Consider the following 24,958-nt stretch of genomic DNA (forward strand, 5'->3'; position numbering starts at 1 on the left):
GATTTCTATTTCTAGTCTTTTTCGTGGCTGTAGTGTTAACAGATACGATGTTACTTTAAAAAGTGCAAGTAGGGACTGAAGTTATTTCCCCTTGGTGTTTGATACTATATTTTTTAGTATTTTATTAATGGTTCAGATGCAGAATATGTGTGCTAGTCACAGCCATGAGTATGTAAATTTGTTTCACTGAGGTCTGAGCATGCTCGGATTTGTGGATATTGCTGAAGCACTGTAAATTTTATGAAAAAGATAAATAGAAAAGGCATTAATTTTGTCTTTCTTCTTTTTCTTCTTTTTCTTTCAGTCTTGTTTTTGGCCTCTTTTTCTTCTTACTCCAGCAGCTAAAGAAAAAAAACTTAAAAACATTAATCTAAAGTGACTTAGAAACAAAAACAAGAAGAACATTGAATTTAAAATGATTCCTTTTTTTTCCCTTAAAGCTGGTCACAGTAATTTTATGGGCCCAATCTGGAAGGCTGGAGGAGCTTGGCAGCTGTGCCACATTTACAGATGAGCAAAACTGGGAGTAGCTTTTGCTACCAGTGCTGGAAGCCCAGCTGGGCTCAAAGTCATTCTTTGGGATTTTCTAAATGCTGCTAGTAATGCTTAGCTTTCTGAAGTGTGAAATTTAAAAAACTTCTTTCACTGTTTGTTTGCTTCATGCTTACTTAATTATCAGTGGAGATACCTATCCCAATTGATTTAGTTTTCTGGTTCTAGTGAAGGACACTAGAGTTGATATGCTTGAATTGTAAATGTTGAAGCGGATAAATTAAGAGGAAGAGTTTCCAAAAGCAAAATAGTTTACCTTAAAAAAAAAAAAGTTCTCGTGGCCATGAAACTTTTAAAAAACTTTTAAAGAATTAGCTCTGAAGATGCCACTCTAATAGTAATATTTTACTGTGGTCATTCACACTTGGAATGTGTTTTTTCAGGTGTTGCACTTCTTATTGTACCATAATTGATGGATGGATGTTCAACATATAATAATGTTGGCATAAATCCCAGTTGAGACTGGTTTGACTGGTGTAGTGCATACTGACTCAGAGTATGATGGCTGTATCGTAATCATATCTGAATGTCAGAGGCAAGAATGTTCAAGTATTTATAGCTATAAAATCAGAAAAATCCTTTGGGGAGGAGAAGTGGTGGGGTTTTATCTTCAGGGTATTTCTGACAGCTTCAACAAAGGCTTTTGGCTAGCTGGTGTTGCTGTCAGCCACAGACCTCGTTATACAACATTGTTGGCGCCTGTTGGAAGTGAGGTCTGAAGATGAATTAATATACAAGCTACATGTTACTCATTCTCTAGCAGAGGTCACTGGTAAGAGGATACTGCATCACTGTGCCATTGGCAACATACGTTTTAATTCGGAAATAAAAGGGATTGTGTAGCTCTTAGGAGGCTTTTCCTTAGTGTGTGTGGATGTGAGGCCGCCTCCCTTGTGTGCTGCTTGTTGACTTTTCCGGGTAGAGGATAATCACTAGATCATTTGTTCTGGAGGAGTACTGTCATTTAACGTGATTGTAATTAGGCAAGAACTAGATTGACTCTCAGCCACTAAATTGCCCTAGTGTCTATTTTTTAACTTGGAGTGAGCACTTCTAGGCACCCTCTGGATTATCTCACATAGCTCTTTAGCGTTTAAATAGCAACCACGTCTAGTTAAAGCAAATAATGGAAAAAGTTGGTGTTCCATCCACTCTTGTTACTGACAGTTACCAAGATCCAGGAAACAGGTATTTGCGCTTATATTTATTTATCTGTGGTTTTGGCTTAACAGGGCAGTAAGGCTGAAATGGCCTTTTTGTAAAACATACAGACTTTGAGATGCTTTTACAGAATAATTGAGAATAATTTTGCATGAGGGTAATTCGAGACTTCTCATCCTGAACATGGGGTTTCTGTTGTTGTTTTAGTTGGTTTTTTTCTTGCTCTCTTATTTACTGGCTAGCACAGGGCATGTGGCATCATGATTCCTAATCCTAATTCTCCTGCTGATTGGTAATAGAGTAGTGAACAAGTTATTTCACTGGTTTGTGCTTCAGTTTACTTTCAGAGCATCTTATGGTGGTGATAGGAGTTAAGTGATTTTAGCTGTTGCTATACATTGAGATTCTGGATTTTAAAAATGGAATATACTTTAATAATGACACAGCAAAAGGACTGCCAGTCTGTTGTTTTGATTTCAGGGGTTAAAGATGTACTTTATCTTGTTCAAATTTGTAGATTCTGGGCTATTCATTGTTAATCTTGTTTCTTCACTTTATTGTTACCGGATCATCAGTGACTGCAAACAGGTGGAAATGTTATATAAACAAAGCTGTGAGACTTGAAACTGTTGATCTTTTTGGGTAGCTATATATAAAGTCTCATTAAGATTATCCATTCGTTGAGGTGGCAAATAAGAAAACAAACACTATCAGTCTGAAAATGCTCTTTTCATCAGCCACGTTCAGACAGACAATGGGTGGTATTTCCATGTAACTGTGGTAGCTCAGTAGGCTCTGCTGGCCATGGTCTGTCCTCGTGTCTGAGCAGCCTCCTTGGACTTGTGTGGTGACGTGTGTGTGACAGAGGGCAGCGTGTGGCTCTCTGCGTTTCTCTTCCTTTAGTGCTTTAGACATTGGAGGAGGGAGAGGGAGTGTTAAGTCTGCAGAATGGGTGAGCTTTAGAGAAAGCACAACACTTGCCAAATTAATAATAAAGAAATTACATTGAAAATGTCCCATGATCCCCAGCTTTAATAGTTTCACGGAGCAGACGAGTGTTATTTTGGGATGGAATCCATATGTGAGCTTCTTGGCACTTTGCTGTTGCCTGGGAAGAAAATCCAAACAATGGAAACAGAAATGGCCAAGGCTATCTCTTTCCATCTGATTCCTGCTGAGTTTCAGAGGGAAGTGCTCATAGTTGTGTTGCTGGATACAAGCATCATCAGACTTTGAAGTTCCAGTCATTACAGGATTTTCCAGTTTTATGTCACTATAATTGTGCAAGGACAGTTAGTCTTGTGAAATTGCAGGGCACTATGTTGGAAATGTTACTAGAAGTAGACAGGAAATTCTTATGCCCCTTTTTTGTCTCCCCTGTTTGATGCTGTTTCATCTCCCTAAAGTCATCTTGAGCCCAAACACTATCTCTAAATACAGTTACAAATATTCAGAATATTCTTCTTTTGTTGAAAAAGGAATAAAACACAACTCTGGAAACCTAGCATTGTAAAAAACGAGACCAAAATTGTATGATAAATAACAATATATGGAATGGTCAATAAAGAGGTGAGACTCAGCAAAAGAATTATTTAATTGGTTTTAAAAATTTAAAGCAGTTTATTTTTTATCTTCTCAAAGACAGATACCAAAGCATTCAGCACCCAAAGACAAGACATTTTGATAACATGTTAGTATATTCTTAAGTTTGCTCTCATAAGTTGTGCTAGATAGGTAAGGTCAGTGGGGAGATTTGCTGCTGTTGGTGGAAGCCACCTGTGACCCGAACTGTAATGTCATGTAGTGAGGCAACTCCCTAAGCAGACCACATCTGGGGACTAGTGAGTGATACTGAGAACATCAGGAGTAGTGGGATGCTTATTTCTTTATTCACCTTCTTTACGAGGCCATGGGGAACTTGGGCGTGGCAGACTGTTAAAAGCTAATCCATTTAGTTCCCTTTTGTTTCTTTTTAACTCTTCTAGCTTATTAAAGAATGGAAGTTGTCCATGAAGTGAAGATAAACCAAAGTTCCTAAACTCTGAGTAAGCAAGAATCTGAGCCTTCTGGCTAGTTAGTCCCTGTTCTGTGGCTGTCTCAAGCCCAACTGTCCACCACAGTCTTTTTAAAACACACATGTAGGTCATGCTTAGCCAACTCCGCTGTATTTGCTGTTCCATGCAGCACTGTTGCAAGGTTCTTTGTATTTATTTGATTTCCAGTGAAGCATACTGCCCTGACAAAAAAATACTAATTGCTGCAAGGTATTTCTAGGCACATTTGGAAAATTATTATAAAGTGCTCTGTTCCAGAAACGTTGCCTCACATTCATTTTCATTTTCTCGCAATGAGGAATTGTGAGCCATGTGCCAAGTTTCTCCTTAGTTGTAAAGTTCTGTGCATTTTGTTTATTTTGTTGGTCAAACTACAAGACTGTTATACATGCAAATTTCATACAGGGCACAGAATTCTTTTAAGATTTTGCACAAATAATATAGAAACATTTCTCCCTCTCTGTATTTGCTCCTCTCCAGTGTTACTTGAGAAGAGTCAGGATTTAGGTTCTTGCTTCAGAATTGATTGGCAAAAGCAGTAACAAAACCAAGATCAGTTCTCTAGTAAAAACATAAAGGATTGTGAATTTCAGTGTTGAGGATATCAGGGCTGTGTGACTCCCCTAATGCATGCTCAGCAGTTCCTTCTTCCTTGCAATATAACATATTTTTCTCTTACCCAGCACAATCCATAGAGCTCAAAAAAAAAATAAATACTGTAATCATTGAGAGCCTTCTGCTGTGGCCAAGCTGCAGGGTTTAATCTTTGAGGGAGGAAACATGCCTCAAGGTTTCCCTAAAACAGCTCCTCAAGTCCATTTTTCTAAAGGTGTGGATCTGTGCCAGGCTAAGCCACCCCAAGTCCAGGCACTGCTCCCCAGTCCCAGCTGTGCCCTGTGCTGGCTCAGGGAGCCCGTGGAACTGGAATGTGGTCCCTCAATCGCCTTCCCCACAAACTCCACACCTTGGGTCACTCCAGCCACACCACACAGGGAGTGCAAAATGTAGGAAACTCACAGGGATATTGCTCAAAGCAGAAATGTAAAGCTTGGGATTTCATTAGGAAAGGATGGAGGCAGGAGAAAGGCAGTGTCCTGTTTAGGAGGTGCTCTGGGTGCAGACATTTGTGGAGCTGGGTTGAGGCAATACCCACCTCTTCCTCTCAGCACAAGGAATCCAGAGAGTGTTCTCATGCTGTGCCTGCAGTTTGCTTTGTCTTACTGCCCTGGGCTGTTAAATTTTTAGACCAGCTTAATTTTTAACTCCAGTGCTCTTAGTTAAAGTGACTATTTTCTGAATGGAAAAAAACTCAGGGGAAGGGAAAGTATGACTTCTTCTGATTGTGGCAAGTGGAAAAATTATTCTAGATTGAAACTTCCTCACCTAAAAATGTTGGGTCATTTTAGTTTTCCTCTTATTCTGACATCATCTCTACTGTTTGTAATCTGGAAGCTTCTTTGATTTTTATTTTTCTAAATGAGCTGTAAAAAACTTATGTCATCTTTTACTTTCAAGACCAGAGGATCTTTTCTCTCAGGTGGTTCTTAGGGTCTCATGTTGCTTTTGCTTTATAGTCACTAAAAGCAACTCTTGTCATTTCTCTATACCATGTCTTCTGAGGAGACATTACATCTTTGTAGCCAACAGACACAATGTCAGGTTGGATGGGGTTTTGAGTAACCTGATCTGGTGAAAAGTGTCCCTGCCCATGGCAAGGGGGTTGGAATGTGATGATCTTTAAGATCCCTTCGAACCCAAACCATTCTGTGATTCTGATTTGACCAGTATTCTTGTCATCAAGGTGAGTTTACCTTCAGTTAGGACTCAGGAACAGCTTTGAAATGGGCTAAGTCTGCAGCTTCTGAGAAGCACCTGGCTCTTCCCAGAAACTGTCCTGGTTATTTGATCTCAACTTTTTATCTTCAGTTTCTGGGATACTGCAGATGTTTACTACTTTGAGTAAAGCTCCTGAATTAAGCTGGTCAGTTTCGGAGAGTAAATATTTGTAAGTACCTGCTTAGTCCCTTGTGTGTAGGGGAGCACTATGCATGAGAGGTGTCTTTACCAGGATTAAAAGGTGAGGTCCTGAGTACCTACAAAATACCCCAGTATTTGTCTGGGCCTTCACAAGAGAACTGAAATCTGTTCAATTTTTTTTTTGCCACTGTGTAGTCTGCCATTTAATCTGCCAAGGCGTATGCAAGTTTAAATTGATTAAAGTGTTCTCGTTTCCTCTCCTGAATGTGTTGTGTAATAGCCTTCTTTAGCTTTTTTAAATATTTGCTGGTGTTTCATTCCAGCACTGGTGGGTGAAGTAATTACTGTGTCAGAACAGTCTGTAGGATGCCTTGAAATCTGCCAGGTCCTGAACACTGTTGGGGCATGATTAGACCCTGCCATATGCAAATTCTAGGTCATAGACAATATTTACAAACTAATGGAGAAAGAGAGATCTTTGCCAGCTGTTACCAAGAGGGGGCTGGTATAGTCATTTTTGTGTTTCAGTCCTAAGACTTATTTTGGAACAAAAATATGCTAATAGATGTTGTTTGTTTCATTGCATTCAGTAAACATTTCCAGATCTCCAGTATCAACTTGTGCTGGGATCAGTGTGTGCTGGTTTGGTTTTTTTTTAGTCCCTGGGACAGTTTGTAAATACTATAAAAACAAGCAATGAAAAACTGTCAGAGGCTTAGAGATCTTTCCACGGTTTTTGGTCAGTTCGGTGTCGTCATCATCTAAACATAGACAGGCTGGACTGGAAGAGATCTCTTGGGTCACAGCTCCCTTGTTTTTGCCTTTCACAGGCACTGCCGTAGTAACGTTTTTATAAGCGCATTCAGCTCTGTCTTAGTACTTGTGGGTTTTGTCCTCATTTGGGTGACTTCCTAAATGTTGCAATTCAGGAATGTTCTTCTGAACTTCCTTAAATTTTCCTTCTTATTCCTGTCCTGATTAGGCAGTCAGAAAACTGTGTTCCGGGGGTTAAGCCAAGAGCAGAACTGGACTCTGCAGGTTAGGCAAAAAGTGTTGCTAATGTCTCCCAGAGGAATGTGATTCCTTCTTAAAGCTCTTATACTGTCAGAAACAAGCAAGCACAAATTATGTGCTTGAATTAGCTAATAAATAATGCTTCCTGGCATCAGCAGCAGCACGTAATCATACTCGTTATACAAAGTATGAGACTGTGTTTAGTATAAATAGCATTTCACATTGGCCTCTTGTAAATCAGAGCTATCTCCATGTTAAAAGATAAACATGGATTCAAACTGCAGATTTGGATAATTTGCTCCACCTCCTCAAAAGCCAGCTATTTCAGGAGAGGATTTTAGTGAATTATAAGCCCATCTCATATTTCCAAAAGTCATTTCTTTACCAGTTTCCAGTTTTTAGCCCATCACTTTATCTTGTTTAGGTAATACATAAATCTATTAGAAAAGAGCGTCATCTATAACCTCCAAGGCCCCTCAGTGACAAGCCCCATTGTCAAAGGCAGGCACTTTGCCAGGAAACAGTGACTCCCAGAGAGAGTGTGTAAGGTTAGGGGGAAAGTATACTATTGCCAGAGAAACTGTATTCCAAGTGGATTTGTGTGGAACAACAACCATATCCAGTGACTGGTTAAATTAGCCACAGATGTGTTTTCTAGAACACTGTCCAAGAAGATATACAGTGCTTTAGGGCTTGGTTCAGACATAATGATCTTCTGAAGTCAAATCAGATCCAAGCAAAATTGCATCGGTACCAGGGAAGCTTTAAAGGAATTCTGTAACATGATTCAGACAAGTAGATGAATCAGACTGCTGCGAACTAAGCGAGGAGCACATCAGTGAGAGATGAGGTAAGAGGACTCGCATACAAGCACGATAGTTTGATGTTGGCGGTTTGCTGTTAAAATCCGAGCTGTGGATTGACGGGGCAGTGAAACGGGCACGTTATGCCGGCCACCTGCCCGGAACGTGCGTGCGGAGGAGAATCTCCCGGTGCCTTTTTTCAGCTTTTCAGAACGCACGGGTGCTTGGCTGTGCACTTGCCGTCTCCATTGCTGTCCCCGCGCCGCTCCTCCTACACGGCAGGGCTGCCGATTGCGGATTTTAAGAGGATAATTACTCCGCTGAGGGCAGTGCACTTACTAAATATTTGGAGAATTTTCACATACTGAAATCGGAGTACAAGTGAAGGCTCTGGGACTTTTCTCATGCTGGGGAATTTTGTCTTGGCATCACAGCTCAAGCGGTACATGGGATTTCTGTCTGAGACGGGTGTTGAAAAGCTCAGCTTCCCTCCCTCAGATGAGTTCTGACTCTTGTTCTTAAAGTTCAGATAAGACAGACAGTGGAAAGAAGTCCTGTAGAATTACAGATCTGCTATATGGTTTAAAGTTCTAGGGAAACATAAGCAGCTTAGTTACTCTCGTAGTTGGAACAGGAATCAAGAGAAGCTTTTGTTGTGTTCTCTGACCTATTTCTTTACCATGTTATTTACTTGAACTAAATTGAGTATGATGTATTAAAATGTTGTTATCCAAAAGGTCCTAGAAGTATTCAGCTTAGATTCTCATTGCCATAGCATTAATAGTAAAAGTAGAATTAAAAAAATATCAGTTTTGTAAATGAGTTGCAGAGGAGTTATAAATAAAAAGAAAAATTTTTGCAATAGAAATGGCATATTCTTATGTATGAAAATTTTTCCTATTTGCTTTTTTTCAGAACTTTATTAAAGGTTTTTATTGTGTATTTATTTATTTGTTTATTTATTGTTTTAATGCTGTTAGTGTAAATGTGGTAACAGGTACCTTTAGATCTGCTTTGAATTTCCAGATATAGTTCCAAAGAGGACTCAAATGTGAATTTATTCACAGAAGTATTATTTTATGTTATTTTCCTTGTTACCTTGTTGTTTTTATTATGCAAATTACATTGCTTTGCAGCCACTGCTTCCAGATTTGTATCCTTTGAGGTCTGAATTCTGCTTCAGGAGATTTTGCACTTCTATTCTTAGGAATTTTTGCAGGTCACATGCAAAGCCGTGTGTGTGTGTGCATGCATGCGTGTATGTCTTTGGACAGCACACACCAATAATTAGAATAACTCTGCAAAGTCATGGCTTTGCTTCAGGAGGACTCATGGCAAAAAATGGGACTTGCCTCTGTTTTCAGGTATATTTTCTGATTTTGACCTACGAGAGCCAGACATCCTGACAGCTGGCAAAATGTATTTGTTCTCAAACATGAGTATTTTGAAAATCCTTATACCTATGGTGGTATTTCGTCTCTCTTTTCAGGGTCTTTGTAAACAGAAGTTTAGCCATGGAAAAGATAAAGTGCTTTGGTTTTGATATGGATTATACACTTGCTGGTGAGTATCTTCTTAATTTCTTTGATCACTGACTTAGTTTTTAATATTGCCTCTTGCTGAGCAAAAAACAGTTACTGTTGGGGGCTACACCATTTAGCAGGTGCTTTTTCTATTAGCAAATACATCTTTCACTATTCATTGCACTTTTATTTTAGGTGTTTCCCTTAAATTTTTGTCACAAGCCATGTTACTGTCATACAGTTTCAAATGATTATGGGTGTCTTAAGGAAACTAAAGCTTGATAAGTCTGATTTCTTCCTTAGATTCCACTATATTTTGATAATGCTCCTTGTGCATGCTTGGCTTTGAATAACAGGGTGATTTCTTCTATCCTTTGTGCATACAGCAGCTACACCTTTAGCCAGCACGTTCTCCTGTGTCCTGGGAAGGTCATTTTTTTGAATAGGTTTTTCTCCTTCCCTTTCTCGGTTGGCCACATCAATGACTCGTTTTCAGAAGAGGCATGGCAGGGGAAGTGCCTTGTGTCAGCTGAACTAGTTAATTTAGAAAGCTTTGCCCATTCTTTGTGACAGATAAGCTTTGGGAGATTGTGTAATTGATTAGTTTCATAAAATTGTTTGCATGGCTTCTCCATCTTTCAGTTACTCAACAGGCAAGTTGCTGAGACTTTTGATGAGAGGGGATAAAGCTACCATTTTCTGCATAGTCAGACTTGCATGTATTTTAAGGAAGGAAGAGATAAAAAGCTCGCTTCCACTTTGCTAGGTTATGAAATCACACGGGCTGTCACTGTGGATGTCCTGTACAATCCTGCCTTCTTGCTGATTACCATTTCCAGGGTCGTGGACAAAAAGTTCCTATTACCCTTGATATTTCAATTTAGAACTGTTGTGTGCATGAACTGAGAAAGTGCGAGGTAGAGTGTCAGGGTCACCTAATAATAGGTTAATGCAGTATGTCAGCTATGGTCATCTGGTTTTGTGTACTGAGAGGGAATGAGAGATGAGTAATGTGGCTGGGGACAGTGTGAGGGTCACAGGAGCCAGGGTCAGAGGCTAAGTGAAGGGCAGGAAGGTTTCTGTAGGTTCCTGGTTCAACACAATGCTGCAGGGAGCAGTTTGGGAGACTGTGGCAGGTAATTGCAGTTTATATTTAGATCGCTTCTTTTAAGCAGCTATCCATGAGGAAGTAGTTACATATAAAAGGTTTGGTTGCTCAACACCTTATTTACACATTTGTTTACACCTTCTGCCCCATTTTAAGTCATGAAGTATGTTGTTACTAATCTGTGCTGGATGTGATTGCAGGCACGTGCTTTCGGTTTGTGTTTCCCAGCTGTGACAGCCTTGTTACAGTGCCTTTAAGGACTGCATGAAAACCAGTTGTTCAAGGAAAAATACTTAAAAAAAAAAAAAAGAAAAGAAAAAGGTTGTGGGTTTCACTTCAGTAACATAAAAACAACTTCTGTGCCTTTTGCAAACTGGCATCGCTTCCCAAGGACTCAGGTGGTCTCAGTGGGGCTGGTGTGGAGCATGAAGTGTGTTGCTAACTTTCAGCCTGTCAGAAGGAGAGCTTCAGCACTGTCCTCACTTACCTAACTGTTCATTTTACTCAAATGTTGCTTGTTCATGTAAACACAGAGCAAATGTGTTGTTATTCGCCAAACAGTGCTTGGTTTGGTGAGAGGTAAAAATGTGAATGCTTCAAACATCCTAAAACAGTACCTGGGACATGAAAACCTGGGGCTTCCAAGGCTGTAAGATCACAGTGCTGCAGTTAAGCAGGCAAAGTCGGTGCTTCCAGGGGAATTCAGTGACAGGGTATGATGCAGAAAAAGAAATGGGATGTGGTCTGAGCAGAAAACTGGAAATCTGGACCACTCCAGGATAAACTACTGACCTGTGACTTCCTCTGTAGTACAAAAGAGATAATAATTGCAGGTCATTTTACAAGGAGTTCTGAGAATGTAATTAGGTTGGAAAGCCATTTGCAGATGAAAAGCATTATGCCTGGTAAGTACTATTTCCCTTTTTTTCACTCAACTGGGAAATTAACATACCAAATTATCTGTTTAGTTTCTTATATCTTAGTCACCATGTGAGCTTTTATTATCTGACCATTATTTGCTATATATAACTGTTGCATACAAGAAAAAATATTTATTCAGTGTAGGGGCTTTAAAGAGTGTAGTGTTGGAATATGATTACAATTGTAACAGATGCATTGGAAATGAAATGAAGAAGTGGGACAGGTGAATGTTACAGCAGTAAGTTGTAGTACATTCATTCGACCCTGTTGTGTTTTCTGTCTGAGCACCTTGTCCTTTACCCACCCTTTCATGTGGACGTGCTACTTGTCTTGATTTAAAAAAGAAAAAAACCCCACCAATGTAAAAAGCCAGTTTATCTGTAATTTAACATCTGGAAATGGTATCTACATACCAGATGGTGCAAGCTGAGCAGAAGCCTTTTGGAGACCATTCAAAATACATAAATAGGCCAAGGAAAAGAGCAGAAGCATCTCCAGTGTGATCAGCTCCTAGTCTAGTTTTCTGCATTTGTGCTTTCAGACGTTGCTAAGTCACTTTTCTGTAAAGTTGTTTAAAAATATCCCAGACACACTCTTCCTATTCAATGATTGAAGGCAGGCAGAGTCACTGACCCTGCCAAAATCTATATGACACATTTTTTGCCAGTTCTCTGTTGTGAGCTTTCACATCAGATACAGACTGATGACATTCATCCCATAGCTGACAGTCATACGCTTTGACATCTCAGAAAAACGATTTTTTGCAACTACCTATCTCGTAAAGAGGTACTCTGTCACTCATCTCTCTTTTTTCTTCCCAATCAGTGATCACTGATAGCATAAAAAGTCTTCCTCAGGAGGTGGTTCAGTACCAGAGAAGTCAGAATCATTTGATGTCTTTGAACTTTAGAAGCTTGAGACAGTTTTATTCTTGTACCTTATGAATTTAGGGACACAAACCTGCTTACAATAATGCTGTTTTTCCTCTAGGATAATCTAATTTTGGTTGGGACGTGGCATTTCCATTTTGGAGTATATTGTAACAGCTACTACGCACATGCTGCTGTGATTGTGTGTCCTACTACTAGCATGTCTGAGAATGTCAGCTTGCCAGCTGAGAGCAGTTTTAGTATCATCATGTTACATTGCACATTAAATTTCATGCATTATTATATAGTATGTATTACATAGTAGTATTTCTTAGACCTATCACATTAAAGGACTACTTAACTCAGAATTGAAAAAAAAAAATTTAAGGCTGTCTGATATAGCATTGCCACAGTGGTTTTGTTTGCTTTCAGTTCAAAATTAGGTTAAACCTAATTTTTGTAAATAACCCCTATGTTCTCTCATTGTGTTTGTCTCTTTCCCTGCGTAGAGTTTAGAAATACTGCTAATGGTTGGGTTGGGTAAACTGAGTCTTTTTTGTCTTGAAGAACCTGTAGTTTTTAGTCTTTTCTTCTGAGAAATGATGGATCTTAAGTTGCTGAATTTGTAGTCACTGTGACTAGAGCTAGAATTAATTTTCACTGTGGGGAAAATAAAATGAAAACAAATTGAAATAACTCTCAGAGGTTTTAGATTCCTTGTTTTCCCATAAAGGATTGCTGTTGTATCCTCATGGGGTGAATAAGATCTGCTACATGTATGGAAACTCCCAAATCTCTCTAAGGTTAATGTGCTGGATACACTAATACAAGAGGCTCAGAAATATGTGTTATGTATGAAGCTGGCTGTCCCCTATTCAGTCTGTTTGGGAATCACATTTTTAGTACATGAAAGAGTGTTTCTTTTAAGCTAGGTGTTACCGGGAGGCAAGTTGAAGGAGCAGGGAGAACGGCAGGGTTTGACTGTGGTTTGTGTGTTTAGTTAAATAGTTGTGCTTAAAATCTTGGAGGGCTTGACGCAAGCAAGAGTCATCAGCTATTTCAGCCCTTGCTGTTAGCAGAGGTTAAGACAAGTTTCTGTGATGTTACACAGCCCTTCTGCCTCTGACCTTGCTGCCTGCCAGACAGGGAGTGAGGCTGTGGCAGTTCCCCGGGGTGCCTTTGCTCCTTGGGAAGTAATGGTGTTACACCTGGGGCTCCGGATGTTCATGAAGGGCTGTGTTTGCTGTCAGGGCAGAACTGAGAATTTTGGAACAATTCCAGTTTAAATCCTTAAATTAGAAATATTGAGGGTCTTTTGCAGTTCATTTTTGTTTGCTAAATAGCAGTTTCTTTTATTATCTGAATGATTCATCTCTGCTTATTCATCCTGACCAGCCAGAAAACCAGCAGTCAGTAACAGTTCTGGTCTGCCTTCCTTTTTTGCTAGTACTGTCAAAACTGCCCATGCTTTGGTAAAGGAGAATGTTGCATGCAATACGAGATTCACAGCCCTGTCTGTTTTGTGTTTACTGCTAAGTGCAGGAAGTAAAAAAAAAGGTCCATCAGCAGGGAGTCTCCACCGCGACACTCACCTGAGATTAAGAGTTGGTGGTGCCCCTTGGAAATGCAGCAGAGAGAGATCGGTTTCACACAGCATTTCATTTGGCTGCTTCCTACTCAGTGTGAGCTGCACTTAATTAGTAGGTCTGGATCCAAGTAATGCAGGAGGCCTTGGCATTACTAGCTCTTAAATGGGACAGGTTGCACAATGAGGTGATGGATAGATGTCCTTTGACAGGAGCAGAGCTAAAGCAGTGGGGTTCCCAAACTGGCTGTAATTTCACACCAGGTCATTGGCAGATGGAGAGGGAATTAGTAAGAATTACAAACTTAATTGTGCTTGAAAAGATTCTTCGTTGACTGTTCTCCTTCTCCAAAAGTTACAGCCTTGTTGAAAGTTTTATCTTTTGTCTCTGAAGTAGATAAGAGGTAATATCAGTAGACAGGATGCTTTCATTTGGAATGCTTTTTGTGTGCTCAATTCATTGCTGCTTCCATGTTCTCCAGAAATTGATAATAAAATTATCATTGGCTGCTGAAAACTGTCTCAATAAAAAGAAGGGGAAATGAGGCTTGAAAAATATTGGTTTTATTGTGTGCAAACGTGATTAATGCAACATAATCAGATTGGAATAGAGCTTGTGTCCTGGAAACATTGCCAACTTAATGCCAAGATTTGGTGCACTGCAAAAATTTTATTGCAAAATTGCTTATGCTTTCAACTGTAGCATTTCCCTTCTCATCACAAGGGAAAAGACATGGGAAAGACAGCTTTAGTCTTTCCCAACTGACTCCAAAGTGCAACGTGCATAAACAGGTTTTGCTTCCTCAAGTAGGTGTTTGTGTCTAAGCCATCCTTGCAATCTAGAAGAGAGGAAAACTATTCACACCCTCACCTTATTTTTGAAATGCTTTTCTTTACTTGTTGAGGAAAAGATCCACTCAGCCAGACGGTAGGATTGGCTTGCTGCTGCATGTGATCTGGGAGAAAAGGTGACAGCTGAATCGAGAACTGGTTCTTCAATCCATTTGGTATTTTTACTGTAGCTGGGTTGTATCAGTTTCTTGTGTTTCAGTTTCCACAACGGAGAAATGGAACTAATGAATTTATACCTTGTATAAAAAAATTTCTGGATTGCACAAATGAAAAACCCAAGTATAAACGTGGGAGTTTTACACATGAAAGTTTGAACTGAATACTTAAAATACTGCTGAGCTTGTAATGTAAACAAGTGCAACGTGTCTGAATGTCAGTTTAGGTGCTGTTACTATCTGTTTATTGGTACTGGACTCCAATGCAAATGTTCTAATGAGGCTCTCCTGCTTAGGTTAAGGGTTTACCTTTTGTTTTATCATTATGTAAAGACTGCAGGCTTTGAGGCTCTTTTGGGGAGATACTAAGCAGTTTTGCTTCTTTCCCAGTTCACTGGATAATGGAGTTCTTTATGTTATTCAGAAATAGCGTGGTGGCTAAAGAAGGGAATCGGTAAATGTGCAACAGTAGCCTTCCAACTGTCCTAGCCAAAACTGAGAGATGCCCTGACTATTTCACATCTGCTGTCTGCATTTTCATATTTGCGCCTTGCCAGCTTGACAGGTGCAGATTTTGCAGATTTCAGAGTCTGGTTTAGCCATTAGTGCTTTAAAGCTAAAGGCAGATGGAGAAGCTAAGTTGTTCCGAGTATGCTTTGAGCTGGATGTCTTTTCAAATACCAGTGCAGTGGCTATTGTCCCCGCTCTCTTTGAGCTGCTGCTCTTCAGAGTTGACCATTTAAAGCTGTGTAATGAGCAAACCGAGGTCTGGAGCTGTGGGATCTCACGTGCTGGCGTTGGGAATGGGGAGTGGAGAAAGCATGTGTTGCTTGCTCTGTCCCAGTAAATCACCGACTGACAAACTGCTAATCTGCTGTCTGTGGATTCTTGAGGAATCAGAGTGATAAACAGAAGCTGCTGAAAGAACGAGTCTTCACAGTGCAAGGAAAGTTTCAAAAGCTGCTGTATTCTGTTTTCTTGCTCTTAAAAACATGATAATAACATCAAGCTGGGTCAGCAGGCTGTTAGTATACCAACAGCCATCTCTTGTCTTTGCCAGATGGCTGTAAATAGGGAGGGTTTTTTTCAGTCTAATAGACCCCCTTATCTAGTAATCTTAATACAGAAGTACTATTAAGTTGCAAATACCGTTGTGATGACTCAAACAGCTTACTCTCTTGGAGGAACCAAAGCTGAGAGTACAGAAGGCTTTAACTCTGAGATCACATGTGTGCTATTGCTTTGTGAATGCCTTATTTTAGCACACAACCGAAAAACTGATGTAAGTGGCTTCTTGCCAGGGCGGGCACTTGTGCTGCATCTAAGCTCAGGTGCACAGTGTTAAACAAAGTAAGTGTAAAGCAGCTTTGGAGGCTCACTCTCTTAAGTGAGAAAAATAAGAAGGTGGATCTGTTTGGACACTGATACACCTGAGTAATATCTTAGAGATAGTATATTAATGGCTACTGTACTCTTAAGTAATTTCTTTCTTATTTTTAGATGCTAGGAAATTATATTTAAACTTGAAGACCATATACCTATTTCTTCCCTGTTCATAAGTCTTCATTGAAGAACTAAGCCCGTGTTTTGGCACAAGAGTTTGTTTCCATGGAAATGCAGGGATATTTCCAGTATGGGATTATAGCTCCCAGTGGGCTCTGAGAGAGGTAAATTGTGAAGGCCACTTGTTAGGTACAAAAAAAGATTCTCTTGTGTCAGGGAAACTATAAAAAAATCCTGTAAAAATCCAGGTATTCATCTTTAAAATATTACTCTAGTTCAAAGGAAAGTTATACCAACTACTGAAATAACAAAATGAAGTTTCCTTAAAATGCAGAATCTTTCTGAATTTCTTCTCTCAACATGCAAAATGTGACCTCAGTGCTCCTGTTGTTAACCTCAAGGCACGCATTTCGATTCAGCAGAAGAAATCTTTCCAACACTAAGCTCTGTTTTGCCAGCCTCTGAGGCATATCCAAACAGCACAAATCTTTGTTACATCGAAGACAAAGTGCAGCAGCAGAAAGCTAAAAATATCTGGAATTTACCAATGAGAGCACTAATAAGCCTGCTTTGGGAAGAGTTAAAGCTGATGATACTTGACAACACTTGTTTTTAAAACAAGTAGAAATGCAGCACTAAAAACAACCTAAACTGTAGACCCAGCAATTCACAGCAAAGCTGAACATACAGTGCCGTGGCAGTCCTTGAAGCAACAACAAATCCTGTCTTTACATATCCTTTTAGCATGCAGAGCAGGAGAACAGGAGCTGATAGAGTTCCAGGTTAGAGGTTTTAGAGCTGAAAGCTGTGCTGTGCACTTGGGGATGTTTGCAGGAGCATCAGAGGTAAGGAATTTTCCATTGCTCTTTGGCTGCAGTGGGTGCGTAGCTGCTTCCTGGGCTCTGCTGCAGCTGGGGACTGCAGAGCCTTGGTGCTGCTCTGCAGGTGAGTGCTGGTTTCCACCCGCAGCCTGTGTTTGGCATCATCAGAGAAGGGGGCTGGGCACCCACTGGAGCTCAGATGCAAAAGATTCAACCCTCTGATGATTAGTGACCCTTGCCTTAGTTCCTTTTATCAGATTACTGTCAAAAACACCTGTGGCTGCAAAGACGTAAGTGCAGGATCTAGCTCGGCAGAGCAGCTTGTGTGTAGAGTGTACAGAAGTATCCTGGGATGCAGCTGGAGGTTTTGTCAAGGTATTGGTTGCTGATCACTACAAATACATAATTTTTAATTAAATATAGGAAGCACATAAATAAATAAGTCTGCTTAAAGCTCAGCTTTGTCTTATTACACAGATCACTTCTGTGTTTGAAAAGTTTTCTTTGGATAAATGAGAATTATACTCATTATGACAGCAGTTTCTTCTCATTTAGATTGAAAGACTGAAAATTCAAAGAGACAAGGCATAACGTTGCTAGCTATTTTGTTTGTTTAATAGTACAAAAATTTAAATATAGGGTGAAATGCTACAATTCTGCTTTGCATAATACAATGCATTTTCGTTTATGGTTTGGTGCTTAAAAGCAAACCCCAAGAGTCAGGAGGACTGGGGTCTGTTGCTGCCTGTTTTTCAACTCATTTTGACAAGTCCTTTACGGTCACAGTTCAGCTGAGTTTGTAAACAAGTGGCAAGTCAGCGATTCACCGCGTTCCTAATTGAAAACATATGAGTTGTCCCATGGGTTTCATTTGGGGTTTCTTGCGGTTACAATTAGGCATGTTTACCACTTTGTCAGTTTGTTTACAGGCACTGAGCTCCTAGGTCAGCACAACACAAAGGTGTTGGACTGCATTGCCCTGCACACAGGGCGCGTGTTTGTGTGGGCAGAGATGAACCTAAACTAGTACTGTACACCCCAGGGCTTTAAACACGAGTGTACATTTTTCCCTTCATGTCCTGTGAGGATACTGTGAAGCGAAAGGCCTGCAGTGGCCCTGGCAGAAGTTGAGGTAACATTTGATGGGTATTTGGAAAGAGAAATGCAAGGCAGAGGGAACTGGAGGTTTGTGCTTATCCCTACTCCTGGGACTGCCAAGCCAGCTGAGCGGATTGTGGAGGGTCCCACAGTACAGGTACCTCTGCAGGGTTTACAGTTCTCATGGAAAAGAAACTGCTCTGCTTGATTTCCAGTGCTAAACGGCAGCACCTTGCCAGGCTGTGCAAGCCAGGCGTGAGTCTGGGCTCCCACCAGAGCTGAGCAGTCTGACTCCACTGTCAGAACTGATGGTGGTTAACACCCAGGTGTGAAACATGACATTTCAGATTCCTTCCTGTGTAAGTAATTAATTATTTTAACATAGAGAGCAGCATAGCTTGAAATGTTACCATCTCCATTTTGTTGTGTTTCAGTGACAGCGCCTGACGATATGGCCCTGGTTAGAAAAGGCCCTGTATCACAGGAGCTGAAGTCATCAGTATTCTAGAGTAGAAATCCTCCTGTTTTCTAACTATATATGAAAACTGGCATTGCTCTTTAACAAGTTATGCAGATAGATCCCCTGAAAGGAGGCTCACTATATAGAGGGCAGATAGCATTCATCACTATCTGGTTATTTCTGAGGATTTCAGACCTTTGGCCCTACAGCTGAAATAGACTTTCCTCAAACTATGGCAGTGTGTGAAATGCCTGCCCAACACTCCCTAGTACATTTAATTGGTATTGTTGCTTCAGTGGTTTTTTTTTTTTTTTTTTTTAAATTAAGTCCAGTGTCCCAAACACCTCCAGGACTGGTCACTCGCTGTTTCCCTTAGGATTCTCAGCTGGAGTTGCAGGTCAGGTGATCAGAAGTGGCAGGCAGTGAGTATTTGGTGCTTATGTGAAATAGCCAGCAGTGTGGTTGATCATGGAGGGGCGACTGTCACAGACACAGTGTAGTGAGCACTAAATGCTCAGCTGCGTGCAGGGACTGTGTCCATACTGACAGAATGGAGAGCTCTGCGGATAGATCTATCCTGTTTTGGGACACCAATCTAGGGTCTCATTTGGCAGACATTGTTTAGGCAGGATACATAGATACTTTTACTATTACAGGAGATGGGGTTGTAAAAGGGGATCTTGGTCCTCAAGGCTTTAACTAAGCCCTTTTTGTCAGCACAACATTGATGTAAATGTGTTTCTAATACATGCATTATTATTTATGTGGTAATTCAGAGCAGCAGTTTGATCCTTCTCTTTAAGTCAGGTTTGTGTAATTTCAGAAATGTGTTTGCACAAGCTTAATTATGCATGTTGTGCCTGAGACATATAAATCTGGATATTAGCTCTCCACCTGCCCATGTATGTCCTTAACTGCCTGATTTGCATGCCTTACTCACTGGAGAATAAACAGCAACTGAAATAACCTGGTTTTAGTTATTTTACTTTCATTTCTTCACGACTTAACACAAAGTAGTTGGGCTGCATTTCCTGTGTTTCAGAGAGAAGGCAAAACCCCATGCGTTACCTGTTTTGGCTTATCTGTCTTTGTGTGGCCTCTAGAGAACCCAGATAGTGGGTAACATTTCTGAAGACTGAGTGCTTGTTGAAGCTTTTTGCAACCCTCTGGAGGAGGTCATCACCCACCTCTAGTTTGAAAATACTGATCTTTTCTGGATACCTGAAAGTCAAAAGCCAATTATTTTCATCTGCCAAGTAAAACAGTGGGGGCAGACTGAGATGTTTCAATTCCCAAGAGACTTTCAGGGGCTAGGACTGAGGACAGTGTGGACAGTGCTCCCAGCACCTGTGAGGGGAAGGAGCCGAGACAATCTGTGCCCAAGGGGTCAAAGCAGGCAAAAACAGCTGCCCCCATGAAGTCCCCTGCCAGTGTGGGTTTGTTTCTGGGGACATTGCAAGCAGCTTTCCCTGGGCTGCTCTTGCCTTCCAGCTGGGAGGAAAGGAAGGTGAGGATTTATCTGGCTGGTGGAAGAGATGAAAATCCTTCAGGAGGTGCTAGGGTGTCCTAAGAGAGCACTCGGGCAAAAGAGAGTGACAGATGGGCAAAAACTGGGGGCAGGGATGAATGATACTTCAGGTCATCATTTAGTGGTCCTTGCCCTGCCTCTCTGCCCAGAGGAGCTGCTCACTCTGCGGGCTTCTGTTGTTGCAGCGACCTCCTGAGCTCGTTTTCCCCTTCCTAAACCAGAATGCTGGCAAAGGGGAGCTGCTTCCTCAAAGCTGCCTCGGTGGTGTGGGAAATCAGCATGTTGTCACTGTTCTCAGTTCAGGACTTTTACCAGCACCAAATCCATAGTGGTCAGAAATGGCTAGACTGGACTGGCTTACAGGTGTGCAAATACATCTGACAAAGGGGAGACAACTGAAGCAAAAAGCGTGGTTATTGCAACTTTATCTCCTGCTTCTCTCCTAAGATCCATGACTACCTTCTAAGATATCTCAGCAAGCCCTGGAACAAACAAGAAGCTGCCCTACCTGAAATATCTGTGTGTGTGGAGGAGAAACAAGGGAACATATGGGCAGCACTTGAAGAGCCTTCTCCTCCCTACAGCTTAGATAGAGGCATCCCGTGCACTACAGCCTTCCCCTGCCATTAATTTTGAAAAAAAACCCCAGGTTTTAAATGTTTATTTTCAGAGAAGCCTTCCAGGAGATCTGCATACTTTTGTGGGTCCTTTTTGCAACACCATTCCAACTCAGCTTTTTATTTAGTACAAATTGGATCTCAAAGATAATTCTTGATTACTCTGTGCATACCTGGAAGTTGCAAAATAGAGCTGGTCTTCTTACTGTGTGTGCTTGCAAACCAGTGCACTGCAGTACAGTGCACCACGATGTGCAGGTTTGGTGCTGGTTTATCCTGCAATGCTTTGCCCATAAAAGCCCAGGCATAAGCGTGTAAAAGTGTACAGTTGATTGTAGACCTGCTACGTCAGACTGACCTGGTGTGTGAGGCTCTCACTGGGAGCACCTTCAAGATGTAGGGCTAAATTCTCTTCTCAGGTTCCTGGAGTAGTTCCTGACTCCATCTTCCAAGTCTCCAGTGCGGACACATGCAGGCATTTTATGGTGCAAAAGGAAGTGAGCACCCTGAAAGGAGTAATCTGCCACTGACTGAGGAATGAACAATAATGGCAAATCCCCCAAAAGAGCATGAGACCTTTTCTTGAACCAGTTGCTCTGCGTCTGAGAGAAACATGAAGGGTTTGTGTCACTTGGGCAATGTGCTTGTAGCCTCTTCCTCCTAATTATCCCTGAGCTGATGATCTAAGACTGCTTTGTGGATATGAGGACAGAATTTTGCCTGCAGAATGCACGATTTCCAACTGTGCCTCTTCTATAAATCAGTTATAAGTGTATTTGGAATAAGTGCCAGGCCGGCTTCTGAGCTTACCAGAGGACAGAGCTCCAGCAGACACAGTCCCACATGGCACAGAGCTGTTGCAGTTTTAAAATCAGTCTGATTTTTTTCTTTAACAGGGGAGCCCAGTGTAACTCCGTCAAGCCTGGAGTGACACTCTGAATCTGCATCTGCCTCATGTGAGTTAAAATCCTGGCAGCAGCATTTTGCATAAGCTGGAGCCTCTGTAGAGAGCTTTTTTTTTTCCTTTTTTTTTTTTTTTTTTTTTCCTTTTCAGGAAGGCTATAAAATTGTTACTGTATGTGTCTTGGCAGCAAAGGTAAACACAACCACACAAATGCATGAGAATTGCATACCTTACTGCACAACCCCTGCTCATTGCAGATCAGCTTCCCTCCTAGCACGTACTGTGGAAGGGATGCCTGCACTCATCACAGACCTGAAGGCTTGCAGTGTTCACTCCCGGGGTACTGCTTTTTGCCTTTTGATGGTGTAATGTTAAGCCAAGTGATGGTATGAAGGGGAAGCTGAAATGCTGTCCACTGGCTTCTGTTTTTTTAAAACCTTTGGTTGTTTTCTTTCCACCCTGGTTGCATAATCCATGAGCGCTGGGCGCCGATTGCCCGGTGCTGCTGAAGCATTTGCCTGTGTTGGAACACAGACCATTAAAATAACATTTCCTCTGTGGCTGGGGACTTGGCATGGTGGCAGAGACATGGCCATCAAGCAGTAAGAAAGAGAAATCAGAATAAGTTGTAGCACGTGCTTTGGTTTTTACTGTCATCCCATGTGTGTTGGGCAAGGGCAGTCTGAAAATTGGTCTGTGGCTCTGCCTCTTCCCCTGTCACAGAGTTGGGGATGCTTGTAGATTGGGCCCTTCTCAGCTGGGTGAAAGAGCTGAGCACAGGAGACACTGTATGGCAAATTGCTGAATTTATGGCATTGCCATGGCACACAAATTATCTCCAGTTGTGGAATCAACAACCAGGTCTGAGGAAGGGGATATTCCAGCAAAGTTTAAAACTAATTTTTCATCATGCAGCTGCAGAAAAAAGTACTGGTCTTTCCTCTGTTTCCTCACGGCTGCCTGAAGTAAACCAAACATGAGGCAGAATGACCAGCGTGGAGCACAATAACGAAATACATTTTTTTCATCTAGTAATAATGCCTAGAACTGGGGCATCTTCCCTGAAGGTGATGTTGCGGTTACATCAGTGTTATCCTGCTCATTCTTGATCTGAAGGAGATGGATTGTTTGTTTGCCTGGAGGAGGCTCATGTTACTGACACAGGCTCACCAGAAATGTCAGAGGGTTTTGGCTTGTTCCAATTGGTGCAGCAAGTGCTGTGGTGTAGGGTGCTGTCAAGGTGGGCTCAGTGAGCTCTTTTTCTCTTCCCAGCTGTGTGTCCAATTAAAGGAAAATTTGTCTTGAGCAGTAAGTATGCTGGTAACTGGAGAACATTTATATCCCATTCAGGAGTCCAGTTTCCTGTGTCTCTAGTTCATGTGTCTAGAAGGCTCTTGTTTTCCAGGTATTGTGGAGCAGTGGAAAAATAGAGAAGGGATCTGAGGCATGAATGAGCTAATAGTTTTGTTTTATTCAAAGAGATGTTAAGGAAGCAAAATCTAGAGCTTGAGAGGTAAGGGGAATGACTGTCCCCCAAAAAGAAACATTCAGATTGGTCTGGTTGCAGTACTGCCTCATCAGAGACTTGGAATGATGAAGGCTGAGGTTGATACATGTTCTTCAGCGTTTTTCCTAATGGTGCTTCAGCTTGTTTCCTTGGAGAGTTAAAGGGAGGTCTGTAGTGATTTATATAAGACAGAGAGGCAAATACAGAAAGGAAGAAATGGAGTGAGGGCATTGTGTGAGCAGCTGACCTCATGTCCCACCACAGGTGTGCTCTGGTGGAGTGTTGGTTAACAAGATACACAGAAAGCCCTCCAGTTCTCCTGGAAAGGTTCTGCTGGAGCTGTTGATGAACCACTGCTGGTTGTCCAGAGGAGATGCCAACATGCTCCTTGAGGTTCCTTGTGTCTGGGCAGCATCATGATGGTTAGTTCAGAAAGAGCAGGGTTTCCATGGAGAAATGGTTTTCTGGGAACAACATTTTAGGGGTTTAAGTTGATAACAGGGTCAAATTCCCAGGAAGCTAATGAGGAGGAGTGCAGCAGCTTCATGGACAGAGCAGAGGACTGGAGTCTGCTTCACTTTAAAGGGAGCTTTGCAGTGCCTTCACCTTCTAAGAACACATGCAGGTGTATTTGTAATAATTTTCCATGGGAAATGCCTTTACTGTCCTGCATCAGAGGAATTCATTTTTCCAGATGATGCTCTGGTGTCAGTCTCACAATTTTGTTCATCACCTAACTGGCTATTGCTCCCTCCAGCTCTAGCTCACTCCCCAGAATTGCCTTCTCAGTCACTGCTTCTTCATTAGCTGTATTTGTTACTGCTTATTCCTAATCTATAGCTCAATCAACCCTTCCTTTCCTAAAGGACAGAAAAGACTACGTGTATTGAATGATGTATCATGTTGGTGATGTTTGCCACTGGTATAATCTTGCTTGAAGATTTTGATAACTTCTTTATTGCTTTTAGTTATCTGTTTAAGACCATTACAGGTTTGCATGTTATGTTTTTAATGCTGTTAGTTTAATGGAGAAAATTAGCTATTAGGATTCTGGTGCTTTTGGGATTCTTAAGAGATATGAGAGCCCTCTGTCACAGTTACTATGAATCTTTTGACAGTCTTGCTTTGTCTATAGTTCTTGCCTTCTTAATATTTTTTTTTTTTAGTATTTTATGTATTTGTTTTCTCCTCTCAGACTGAACTTCTGTATCCCGCAGTGTATATACATGCTGGTGATTAGCTGGGCAGTATAGATGATTGTATTAATGCATATTGTGAGGCCCACAGATGTGCTAGATTTCTGTCAGGAAAAGCAATCAGTCTTCTAACGAGTTTACTGTGTAACTTGTACACGTTTGTATTTTACTGAGCTGAATTTGAAATATTCAAGTGTTTGAGACAGCTGGGCCCACTGAACTCATGGTAGTTCCAGTTGCAGTAAAGAGTTGTATTTATCTTAGGACCAGTTTAAGGCGGTGACATCGTGGTGTCCCACTCTTAAGGGGATGGGAGCACCCAAGTTATTTGGATGCTTACAGTCGAAAGGAATGACGGAAGTCAGAGGGTCTGCAAAGGTTTATGAAGTTTTATTAGTAAATTGCACAGTTGGCATGGAAATTGTTACATTAGTCCCTGACCTCTTAGTATAAGCACATCACAGTGGGTTTTGGATAAAGGGACAGGGTGAAAGGATGGGGGAGGGGAAGGGAGGCAGGAGAAGGGGAGGGGAAAGGGGAGATGAAGACATGGAGATGGAGAGATGAATTAAAGAGAGGGATAGAGAGAAAAAAAGAAAGAGAAAAAAAAAATCACAAGTCCCGGCTCCAGCATTGATTCAGCTGATGGGGTGTCCAAGGTCCCTGTGCACACACACCTGGGCTTTCTGGGGTTACCTTTTTATAGATAAGATTTCTCTGCCTGGGAGATAAGTTTAATGCTTTCCATGC

At 41.3% G+C, this 24,958-nt stretch overlaps 1 protein-coding gene across 3 annotated transcripts in view; it reads left to right on the top strand.

Annotated features, from left to right (window-relative positions):
- NT5C2 (5'-nucleotidase, cytosolic II) overlaps positions 1-24,958 on the top strand; it is a 59,310-nt gene that overhangs the window by 20,586 nt on the left and 13,766 nt on the right. Inside the window, exons 1-2 of one of the 3 annotated variants that reach the window (XM_027900831.1) lie at positions 1,644-1,740; positions 9,051-9,124. In XM_027900831.1, coding sequence (XP_027756632.1) covers positions 1,679-1,740; positions 9,051-9,124 — 136 coding nt within the window. In that variant the 5' untranslated portion in view covers positions 1,644-1,678. Of the gene's footprint in view, positions 1-1,643; positions 1,741-9,050; positions 9,125-21,497; positions 21,558-24,958 lie in introns of those variants that run through there. The other 2 variants (XM_027900832.1, XM_027900830.1) reach the window with 2 other exon arrangements.

This window comes from Empidonax traillii, unplaced genomic scaffold (genome assembly GCF_003031625.1).
Source record: "Empidonax traillii isolate 1590-97213 ecotype Southwest subspecies unplaced genomic scaffold, ASM303162v1 scaffold752:size306384, whole genome shotgun sequence".
Classification (NCBI taxonomy): Eukaryota; Metazoa; Chordata; class Aves; order Passeriformes; family Tyrannidae; genus Empidonax; species Empidonax traillii.